At 43.0% G+C, this 12,606-nt stretch overlaps 1 protein-coding gene across 1 annotated transcript in view; it reads left to right on the forward strand.

Annotated features, from left to right (window-relative positions):
* The window catches only part of dntt (deoxynucleotidyltransferase, terminal), a 166,359-nt gene that overhangs the window by 127,126 nt on the left and 26,627 nt on the right, over positions 1-12,606 (forward strand). The window contains exons 8-10 of the mRNA XM_064932166.1: positions 4,167-4,269; positions 9,907-10,164; positions 10,838-10,921. Of these exons, the coding sequence (XP_064788238.1) occupies positions 4,167-4,269; positions 9,907-10,164; positions 10,838-10,921 (445 nt within the window). The remainder of the gene's footprint in view (positions 1-4,166; positions 4,270-9,906; positions 10,165-10,837; positions 10,922-12,606) is intronic.

A 12,606-nucleotide genomic window follows, 5' to 3' on the forward strand; every position in this document is an offset into this window, starting at 1 on the left:
ATTTGAGAGGTTGCATGTTTGAATCCAGCAATAGAATGTCGTTTTTCACGTTTTTGATTTAAGCCTACCCCAAACCTTAACCCTTGCCTTAATCATTACAATTGAATTCCTAATAATAGGAATTCAGAGTTAATGCCTAAACTTAACCCGAACCTTAATTTTAATTTGTAAATGCCAAAACGTAACCTTAAACACTACAAAATTTGAAATTTGGGAGAAACTTCTACATTTTGAGTAACCTGGATGAACGTCTAATTCTGCTGTGAGACTGTGAGAGCTTTTTGAAAGGCTCCCTGCTCCCAATGGTCAGGCTGCCATGTAACGGGTATCCAGTGTTACTAAAGATTGTCTCCTTTAATTATTTCCTGTTTCGCTGACTGGTGACAATAGTCTTAAAGTGCCACTCTAGTCTCCTTTTCATCTCATTTAACAACAGATTTACTGGTATGTCATGACATATAGTGCTTTCAGAAAGTATTCACAACCCTTGACTTTTCCACATTTTGTTCTATTACAGCCTGAATTTAGAATGGATTAAACTGAGATGTTTTGTCACTGGCCTACGCACAATACCCCATAATGTCAAAGTAGAACCATGATTTTTTAAATGTTTATTAATTAAAAATGAAAGCAGAAATGTTTTGTGTCAGTATTCAACCCCTTTGTTTTGGCAGGAGTACATAATAAGTTGCATGGACTCACTATGTGTGCAATAATAGTGTTTAACATGATTTTTAATAATGGTGCCAGAGAGGATGGCTGACGTTTTATGGGCTCTTAACCAACTGTGTTATTTTGATTGTTTTTTCACATTGTTTGTAACTTATTTTGTACATAATGTTGCTGCTACCGTCTCTTATGAATGATTACTCACTTTGAATTGGATTAAGAATGTTTCTTTAATGAGTCAGAAGAGAGGGATTTACTCCAGACACCCAAACAGGCCCTCATCCCCGTCATTCGCAGGAGAAAGTGACGGAAGTTTCACGGAAGGAGATTGGAGTGCCTCGTGAGGATCGGGCGACGAGTGGCTAATCTGCCTTTGCCATCGGTACTATTGGCCAACGTACAATCGCTGGATAATAAAACAGATGCCCTAAAAGCACGGGACATTGAAAATTGTAATATCTTATGTTTCACCGAGTCGTGGCAGAATGACGATACTAATAATATACATCTGACGGGTTATACATTGTACCGGCAGGATAGAACAGCAGCCTCTGGTAAGACAAGGGGTGACGGTCTATGTATATTTGTAAACAACAGCTGGTGCACGATATCTAAGGAAGTCTCAAGGTTTTACTCGCCTGAGGTAGAGTATCTCATGATAAACTGTAGACCACACTATCTACCAAGATAACTTTCATCCATATTCTTCATAGCTGTCTATTTACCACCACAAATGTATGCTGACACTAAGACCACACTCAATGAGCTGTATACAGCTATAAACAAACAGGAAAATGTTCATCAAGAGGCAGTGCTCCTAGTGGCTGAAATCCATTTGACCTAATTTCTACCAGCATGTTAAATGTGCAACCAGAAGGAAAAAAACTCTAGACCACTTTTACTCCACACACAGAGACGCATCCTCACCATCTCACCCTCCATTTGACAAATCTGACCATAATTATTTCCTCCTGATTCCTGCTTACAAGCAAACATTTACGCAGGGAACACCAGTGACTCAGTCAGTAAAAAAAGTGGTCAGATGAAGCAGATGCTAAGCTACAGGACTGTTTTGCTTGCACAGACTGGAATATGTTACAGGATTCTTCCGATGGCATTGAGGAGCACAGCACATCAGTCACTGTCTTATTCAGTGCATTGATGATGTCGTCCCCACAGTGACTGAACGTACATACCCAGAAGTGGATTACAGGCAACATCCGCACTGAGCTAAAGCGTAGAGCTGCCGCTTTCAAGGAGCGGGACTCTCACCCGGAAGCTTATAAGAAATCCCGCTATTCCCCCCGACGAACTATCAAACAGGCAAAGCGTCAACTCAGGACAAAAATCAAATCATACTACACCGGCTCTGATGCTTGTCGGATGTGGCAGGGTTTGCAAACTTTTACAGACAACAAAGGGAAACACAGCCGAGAGCTGCCCAGTGACACGAGCCTCCCAGACGAGCTAAATTACTTCTATGCTCACTTCGTGGCAAGTAACACTGAAACAAGCATGAGATCAGATTTACTAGTTCTTGCTGTGAGATGTTACCTCACTCTTCCACCAAGGCACCTGCAATTTCCTGGACATTTCTGGGGGGAATGGCCTTAGCCCTCACCCTCCGATCCAACAGGTCCCAGATGTGCTCAATGGGATTGAGATCCAGGCTCGTCGCTGGCCATGGCAGAACACTGACATTCCTGTCTTGCAGGTGAGGACCAGCCTTACAACAGGCCTACAGGCCCTCAGTCCAGCCTCTCTCAGGCTATTGCGTGCAGTCTGAGCACTGATGGAGGGATTGTCCGTTCCGAGTGTAATTCTTGTTGCCATCCTGTACCTGTCCCGCAGGTGTGATGTTCAGTTGTACCGACCCTGTGCAGTTGTTGTTACACGTGATCTGCCACTGCAAGGATGATCAGCTGTCCATCCAGTCTCCCTGTAGAGCTGTCTTAGACGTTTCACAGTACAGACATTGCAATGTATTGCCCTGGCCACATCTGCAGTCCTCATGCCTCCTTGCAGCATGCCGAAGGCACGTTCACGCAGATGAGCAGGGACCCTGGGCATCTTTCTTTTGGTGTTTTTCAGTCAGTAGAAAGGCCTCTTTAGTGTCCTAAGTTTTCACAACTGTGACCTTAATTGCCTGCCGTCTGTAAGCTGTTAGTGTCTTAACGACCGTTCCACAGGTGCATGTTCATTAATTGTTTATGGTTCATTGAACAAGCATGGGAAACAGAGTTTAAACCCTTTTCAATGAAGATCTGTGAAGTAATTTGGATTTCTATGAATTATCTTTGAAAGACAGGGTCCTGAAGTTTATTACCTCAATTACCTTGACTAACCGGTACCCACATACATTGACTCTGTACCGGTACCCCCTGTATTACTGTTTACTTCTGCTCTTTAATAATTTGTTACTTTTATTTCTTCCTTTTTTTAGGAATGTTTCTTAAAACTGCATTGTTGGTTAAGGGCTTGTAAGTAAGCATTTCACACGTGACAAATATATTTTGATTTTATTTTGGAATGACTACTTCATGTCTGTACCCCACACATACAATTATCTGTAAGGTCCCTCAGTCGAGCATTGAATTTCAGACACATATTCAACCACCCATATCCAACCAAGACCAGGAAGGCTTTCCAGTGCCTCACAAAGAAGGGTACCTGTTGGTAGATGGGCAAAAAAAGCAGACATTGACTATCCCTTTCACACCCAGTCAGCAGTACAAAGATACAGGTGTCCTTCTTAACTCAGTTGCCTGAGACAAATGTAAACAGTTACACAGTTTAATGACTGTGATAGGAGATTGCTGAGGATGGACCAACAACATTGTAGTTACTCCACAATACTAAAATAAATTACAGTGAAAAGAAGGAAGACTACCGAAAAATGAAATATTCCAAAACATGCATCCTGTTTGCAATAAGGCACTAAAGTAAAACTGCAAAGAAATGTGGTGAAGAAATTTGCTTTATGTCCTGAATACAAAGCATTATATTTGGAGCAAATCCAATACAATACATCACTGACATTCTTTATATTTTCAAGCATGGTGGTGGCTGCATCATGTTAGGAGTATGCTTGTCATTGTCAAGGACAAGAGAGTGTCTTTACGATTAAAATAAATGGAATACATTTAAGCACATGCAAAGTCCTATAGGAACCTGGTTCATTCTGCTTTCCAATAGACACTGGGAGACAAAACCTTCCTCTTTTTGTTCTCTATTGCTCCTTTGTTTTTCCTCAAGGAAGGGGGGGCGGGGCTGATGACATCACGGACAGGGGAGGCTGATGACATCACGCATTCCCAATCAGAAAAACTCTTTGAATGCCCTTGCAGTTGTGCCTAATAACAATATTTGCTCAGAACAAATTTATTTACCTTTTAGTTTGTGTACTTGACTGTATTTATACTTTGGATATCGCTTTTCAACAGTAAAATAGAAAAAAATTGATGGATGACGTCTTTAAGTCACTTTCTGTCCCACAGGGGGAAGGAGTACGGGCACGATGTGGACTTCCTGTTGACCATGCCTGAGATGGGAAAAGAAGAGGGGCTACTGCTTCGTGTGATCGACAGACTTAGAGACCAGGTAAGTTGGTGTACTACTGCGTACATCAACATCTCAATGTAATAACAAAATTATAGCTATTATACACGATATACAGTACAAAAAGAAATATCAGTCACCTCAGAGATAGAAGGCTACAGAGTGGTTAGTTACTCTTTACCAAGATCAATAGTAACAAACAAAAAGCACAGCACCAGTGGTATTTGGATTATGGCATCCTCAATGGTTTTAAGACATCGAGTGGAGTTTCAAGTTTCACTTCAGTAAAGGTTGGAGTGTGGAGTTACGGTAAAGGTTGACTCTACCTTAGAGTCTGTTTTATTATAAAGGTCAATTCTACTTCCTTGCATCCTTGAAATGTCAAGACATCAAACTAATAGTTGAAAAGAGCTTAAAACCCTTGATAGCAGCTTACTCAGTGCTGACAAAGAACAAATGTTTTGTCTCCCACAAGGTATGGAAATTGTGATTCCTTCCCCCCACCGTCCTCGTGCACACAAACTACCGCAACGACAGAGAATGATGTGCCTAACCCTCTTAAACATAAGTGAAATCATTCTTTTCAGACACTGAATTTTCAGATAAAGGATGAAAATAATGATCACAAAGTACAATAGACAAAGATTACGAAAGTCTATCCCCTGTTTGTGGAGTTGAGGGTAATAAGAGCAGAGGAGAAGACGAGAGGGCTGAGGAGAATTGGGTTCGTGACCTGTACAGTGTGGAGAGGGAGAAAATGATTGGAGGAGAGGATGATTACAAAGCCAAGTGCATATGAGTTGACACGTAAGGAGGCAATAAAATAAAATTCACACCAATATCGAGGGCCTTGGTAAAGGAAAATTATTACAATTTGGCCTTAGTTTATACAGTTTGAGAGAGAGAGAGAGAGAGAGAGAGAGAGAGAAGTGAAACAGCAAGGGAGGGGGGGGGTGGGGTGGGCTGAGACAGTCATCCCTCCTCAATGGATGTCGCGTTGGAGAGGCTAAAAAGAGAGGAGTGTTTGATGAAGAGCAGGGCTGCGGGTCTTGCTGCAGGCCTCTCTTTGTCATCGCTGCCTGTGTTTAAAAATACATCTCCCTCCCTCCTTCCACCCCTTCCATCCGCCCCAGCCTTCATTTGCTTCAGAAGGCCATCCTGCTGATAATTACCTCCTATGCGAACGTGTGCCCTCTTATGCACGCACGCACGCACGCACACACGCACACACGCACACACGCACACACGCACACACACACACACACACACACACACACACACACACACACACACACACACACACACACACACACACACACACACACACACACACACAGGTCTACAAAACTTGCTGATGGTTACTGCTGGTTCTTCCCACCCTTGGGAGAGGAGAAGAAAGGGGAGGGTGGGAAGGAACTTCCCCATAATGGGTCCCTTGCACGGACGAATGTGACGAGTCCACGGGGAAGGGAACACCAGAGACCGTGATTAAGTGGAGGTAGCAGAGGTTGACTCTAAGTCGTGTAACCTTGTCATCTGTGATCTGGTCCTCCGGGGGCCACATGTCATTGCCGAGGCCGAATATCATGGCCATTTTTTTCAACTTTAGCCTGGGGGAGGTAAAAAAATACATCTATCTTGAAATGTCCTTGTTAAAAGGGGCTTCATCATTTTTTCTGTTGGTTATGAAAGTATAACTTGGGGGCACGTACAAGCTCAGCCAGACTTTTCTATAGTAGATGGATGAGATACAGCTCTTTGCCCTGGTAATAGCAACAGAGAACGTGAGAGAGCGATGCCTCATCCACCATACACTAATCATCCACTCTACCTGTCCGGGTGGTGGTTGTAGATTAATTGCCATGTTAGTACACGCTTGCTATTTTTCGCCTTCCTAACACAGAAGGCTATCATGTCCTACCACCAGCGGGTGAGCAAAGTTTGCCGCTTATGACGAGATCTGCATCTCTGGTGAGTTGATTTGCATCTAAAAGCAGGCGCCCCACCAGTAAGGCCGGTGAGCAAGTCTGCTGTCGGCACACCAGAATCGTATGGGAAGGCCACCTGCCTGCTGCTTGCTCGTTGCTAACTGGCTAAATTGAGTACTGATGTAATGATATTATATGATTATGGATATATTGGACCAGGGGCTGCATGAATTAGTTATGTTATGGGATTTGAGGTGAAAACTGTGAGGTTAGGACCTGTATGTACGGTAGATTTGCCTTCTGGTTGAATAACCCATTCAGTGAGAGACTATGACCGATCACCATGATACTGGGGTTACTAGGGACATTTTTGGGGTTTAATAAAATCACAATCGATGCAGCCCAGTCTGCAATCGTTTATCCGCTGTCCCGCTATATTTAGAATGGTGAAGTTATGGCTTGGCGTGGCATTTTATTTCCATGACAATTTCCAAATGTCCACTAGGGGCAACACGAGTGCCTGTTAACTTCTAGTAGGCTTGCAACAAGCTAGCGCAATGGGGATGAGGTTGAGGGTGGGCTTAAACCGCAAGCTATGGCTCCAAGCATTGAGGGTTTAATCCCAGTACAAAAGTTAAACATATTGTAACTTTTGTATATCTGTTTTAACCCTATCCCAAACCTTGAACCTAACCTTATGTCACCATTTGCTATGGATGTCGTGTTGCCTAAAAGAGAACTGCAGCTGATTTTTGTTTTTTCACTTGTACTGACATTGAATGAACACACACGCAAGCACACACACGCTTACACACACACGCTTACACACACACACACACACACACACACACACACACACACACACACACACACACACACACACACACACACACACACACACACACACACACACACACACACACCCCTCCCCCACACAAACGTACTGACTTTAAAAAAATGATTCACTTTAATTTCAGCAATCAGACCAGACCGTTCCGGTAAAGCTCTGAATCAAAGGAAAACATGGTTCAAACACAGCCTGCTAACACACGCTAATCTGGGGCTTGAAGGGAGGGTTTGAAGTCTCTCGCTCTGAGTCAGAGCGGATATGACATTAGATCACAGCAGCCCGTGTCCTGTCGCCGCCGTGACCGCCTCTCGCTTTGTCCTCTGGGGCATGTGGCCAGGGTGGCAGCCTGCTTGTCAGCTGTTTGTCACACACTTGAAAAGTACGAAACCAAATAAATAATCAAATAAGAAAAAACGCTGACCTTTTAGATCACATTTGACAAGCCACAGAATTACATCAATTGCGTTTGTGTTGTTGTTTTTTCTCTCTCCGAAAGGCTCAGCTTAACTTCCTTCAAAGATGAACTCCCTGCAACACGTCCGCCTCTGTAATTCCCTCTGTAAACAGTTATGGCGAAATAAGCTTACTTTGGGATGCTTGCTGACATTACCTGCTGTGTAGGAGATGATTACAGCGCTGCGTTGCGCTAAACAGCCCTCAGCGCTGCCGAGAGACGGAAACTTTTAACACTTCCCCTTTTTTAAAGGTGGATTTGTGCATGTGTGGCCGGAGGCTTCATTAAATGAAGGGCCCCCGTGTTCAGACACTTAATGGTCTGTAAAACCGTTGCCTACTCATTAATCCTTTGGCTCAAGGCATCCTTAGTGATTCAAAGCTCAAAAGGAAGGAAATGTACAGCCAGAAAGGGACAGAAATATCTAGCGGTGTATGAATAAGTGGCCTATATTAAAACGTTTTAAAAGATGTATGTTTCTCTTCATCAACCGACTTGTGACAGGAAATTGCCTAGGCTATACATTTTGATGTAAGATTGTTTTTAACTCGTATTTAAGTCATATTACAGCTGCTTTTGCTTCATAATATATGTGGAATGTAGGTAGTGAGGACGTTGGTAGTGTGAACGATCATGTATTCAGTATGTGAAAGAGTTGGAGGATTTCTAATCTGTTCCTATCCTAGTGGGAAGTGAATGGCTGGTTCTTGGTTCTGACCACAAGCTGATTGGCGCCTGAAGCTAATAAGGGGAGCAGAGGCGTCAGGGACGAGGGGCAGGGGGCGAGGACAACTTCTCTGAGCACAGTCCCTGGGGATCCCGTGTGGCTCAGTTGGTAGAGCATGGAGCTTTCAATGCCAGGGTTGTGGGTTCAATTCCCACAGTGGACCAGTACAAACATGTATGCACTCACCAGTGTAAGTCTGTCTGGATAAGAGCCTCTGCTAAATTACCAAAATGTTAATGTCTCTCCAATGTCATCAGTTAATGACTCAGTCGTCATCTCCTCTCCCAATGCCCTCTGGGAAACGCTGCTTCCTTTTGAGGAAGTAGGGCGACGCAGTCGAACAAGTTCGGAAAGTACCGGTTCAGTAGTGTTTGTCTCTTGATTGACCTCAGTGTCTTGGTTGGACAGGAGGAGTGGCCATAGCTGCACTTTCCCCTGCCATTGTTGCTCTTCAAAGGGGCAATCGGGAGTTGCTACATCCAATAACATGTACCCATTGAACCTTAAAGATTATAGCTTATAAATGCCTCATGAGCTTAGTTCAACTGTCCTTCCCCATCTGAACCCAAAATATAAGCTTGTATTACTCTAATGTTTGTGATCAAAGAAAAACACTAAAGCAAGGATACATGCCTCAAAACATGGGTACAACTGTCATTTTGATTGCATGGATGGTCAATGCTTGAATTCATAGCTCTGTCTATGAATTTGAGAGTGGTTCAATTTATCCAGCCTCATCCCTCAGCTTTTGACCAAACAAGGGGTGGCGAGGCCGCTTTGCTATTATTTCTACTGCTGATTGCCAGTTTAAGAAGAGCCTGGCAGATTTATGGGCAGCAAGAGGAACACAGCATCCCCACAATTACTGTGGGTGCTGGAATTAAATTGACAATTTGTAATGTTAATCTCCTTAGCGCTCCTGGACTGGGGAAGCTACATAACCACCCAGGCCAAAGCCCAGAGGAAATCAATCCTCTTCCTGCTACTGCCTTACTCTCCACTATCTGTCCCCCATCTCATCTGATCTACTCAGCTCCCGCTCTCCCTTTTCTCTTATCCAACCGTATCTCTCCTTATATATCTCTTTCTTCTCTGTTGTCATCCCCCAACCATCTTCCTCTTTCTTTCTATATCTCCCACTCTCTCTTTCTCTAGTATCTCTCACCCAATTCGTTCTCTCTTTCTCTCTCTCTCTCTCTCTCTCCTCTCCCTCTCTCTTACTTTCTTTCCTTCCGCTTAAAAGGGATGTCTTACTTGGGAGTGATTTTATTTTCCATGAAGTGGAACCGTGTGCCAGTGAGTCAGACTGGCCTATTGAACGGGATTTTGAAGGTTGTTATTTAGTTGGGATCTCACAGTTGGCTTATTTAACTCAGTGGCAGACCATAAACTGGTGGCAGGTCTAGACATCTGTTTCCAATGGTTCCAGATGTTTCATGTTACTTGGCTTACCTAACAGCCCTGTGATTAAACTTGCTTGATTTTCAGGCAATTTTTACTTTGATATTTGCATAATGATATGCTTCTACTGCGAGGCTATATAGAAATGTGCAAATTCACAACTCAATATTCATAATAAAATACACCAGGCACTGAAGTACAGTAGCAGCATAAAATGTACAATTTCAATACCTATATTACATTTATAATGTCAATATTTTTATTTTATTATATAACAGTGCCTCTATGTCCACAATTATTAATATTATCTCCTCACAAGGGCATTCTGCTATACTGTGAGCACCAGGGCTCCACCGTTGACATGAGCAAGCTGCCTAGTCGCAGGTTCGAGGCCATGGACCACTTCGAGAAGTGTTTCCTGATCCTGAGACTGGAGGAGGGACAGATGGAGGGGGACGGAGGGCTGCTGCAGAAGGACCCAGGGGAGAGCAGGGGCTGGAGGGCCGTACGGGTGGACCTGGTGGCCCCACCTGTTGACCGCTATGCCTTTGCCCTCCTGGGCTGGACCGGCTCCAGGGTAGGCATGGATCAAATTCATGTAAAAAATTAATGTGGACGCCAAGACATCCACATTCATTCCTCCATTGACTAAAACCATAAGAAAAACAAGCTTGGTGGAGATTTCCTTATTCAATCTTGTTCTGAGGGCAACGATTCACATTTGTTTCTGCTCTCGAGGCAGAGCTGCTCTCAGGACACGTTTGAATAAGGAAAAATTCAATTTGGGGAGAAAAAAATGATCCAATTCACATAGCGCTCGACAGAGTAGTCAATAACCAAAAAAAACAACATTGGTGATGAGAAATACATACAGAGCAATGGGAAGTAGGGGTGCTGAGGGTGCCGCATTACCCCCTGAAAAATCTGAATTAAAAACAAATCTACATTTAAAAAAGTAATAATAAAAATGCATTAAAAAATTCAGAGAATTTGTGTACTGTTCCTTTTCTAGTCCTGCATGAGCGGACTGATATAGCCGTCTGTAGCGGCTATAAAAATTGCAGCACCACCACAACCCAAACATCATCCCGCAGCTATGAATGAATACATAGCTAAATCCCAGGAACTGATCTAATATGGCAGACGTCTTGCTGTTGAGGAATAAAGTAACCCGAGGGTGGCGGAAAAGGGAGATAAATGAAATGAAAAGGAAAAGAAGAAATATGAATTATGATTATGTTCTTCCACAGCAGTTTGAGAGAGATCTGAGGAGGTTTGCCAGGAAGGAGAGGGGGATGTGTCTTGACAACCACGCCCTGTATGACAAGACCAAGGTACTGTGTGTTCCCTCAGATAGAGTGCAACAAGAATACAAGGTGCAGCCATTTGTTATAGACCAGTTCTGTCCCAGCCGTGGTGATGCTCAATATATCTTTACTATCTTTAAAGTCACCTAATGTTGTGCAAGTACAGTAGCTGTGCCTGTATTTCTGTGTGCTTTTGCAAACGTCTTGAAAACATGTGGAAACCAAGCTTGAGCTTATTCTGAGAGTAAACTGAACGAGCGCAGCAACTCCATGAAGTCATTCAAATTTCCCCTCACTTGATCCTGGTAGAAATTCTTTAGAGAGAGAGAGAGAGAGAGATGCATTGTATTGCAGTAAAAACATCTATCTGTGGTTTTGTGCAGAGTGCAGGTTTCAGGTGGGATTTGCACAAAAGTTTAGCCTCCGCGCACAGTGCGTGTTTATGAATTTAGGTGGTGAATTACAGCAAAGCCCTTGTCCTCAAAGGTTATTGGAGGGATTAGACTTGGGTGTTAGAATGCGTGGGCTGGGGATACACAGATACATTATCTTAAACTATTTGATGCCTCCTCTGAGTGAGCAGAAACTAGATATTGGCGTGAGGACAAACATTTTTTTTGCTTGCTGTGAGGGGCCATGATGCGCCACACACACACACACACGCGCGCACGTACATACGAAGCCACGCACACAGAAAAAAACACACATGTACAAACACGCGTGCGTACAAATGCACACGCAGACAGATGCATGCACGTACATCAGCAATACACACACACCCATTCTGAAATACACACTAAAACAAGAAGCAATCTAAAATAATCAGCTTTGCCATTATAAGTGAATAAAATCCTTCTAAACAGTTTCATTTTATCTGGTAGAAGCTTGCTAGGTGAAGTTAATTTCGCTGGGAAGCACAAGGTTCATTTACACATTTCAGAATGTATTCAATTACGTCTCCGTTATATCCGTTTACATCTCGTTAGACTTCATCACATTAACCCCTCACTTGCCCACACAGTAAGACCTTATTACACTCAGTTTAAGGACAATATCCCTTTTGTCTGGATTCAAGATGTAATTAGTCCTTTTCTCACAGAGGGTTACTATTATTGCTCTGTTACTACTGCACTATAAGCTACATACTATGGTGTGAAGTTGTGGTAGATACATTTTGATTAAGTGTGCCTCATTTTTCAACCACTTAAAGTGAAACTTCAAAATGTTTCAACTTCATATTCATATTCATCATCTCCAGCACCACCCCAACATCATCAACCAATTAGTAGGCAATTAGTAGGTAATGCCTACTCATGATTGGTTAAAATCACATGATGCACACAACTGACGTCATTGGAAACACTTATCTTTCTCTATATATTGTTTGCTACAAAACGTAGAAACCATTTTCACATATGCTGATGTTGGGGTGGTGCTGGAGATGATGAATATGAAGTTGAAACATTTTGAAGTGTCTCTTTAAGTGTTTGAACAATAAAACACACATATTAAAAATATATCTTTACCTTTAAGGATCATCCTAAAGCTTAGCCTAAAATCCCCCTGAACAAATATTACATAAGACAATGTGTCACAGTCTCAGCTGACAGGTTATACCTACACTAAGCCCTGCTAAAAACATGGTATCCTGAAGAAATGTATCTCGTCTAATGTACATTTACAAGGCCGGGGGGGGGGGGGCATGGGGGGCA

This window comes from Oncorhynchus masou, chromosome 23 (assembly GCF_036934945.1).
Source record: "Oncorhynchus masou masou isolate Uvic2021 chromosome 23, UVic_Omas_1.1, whole genome shotgun sequence".
Classification (NCBI taxonomy): domain Eukaryota; kingdom Metazoa; phylum Chordata; class Actinopteri; order Salmoniformes; family Salmonidae; genus Oncorhynchus; species Oncorhynchus masou.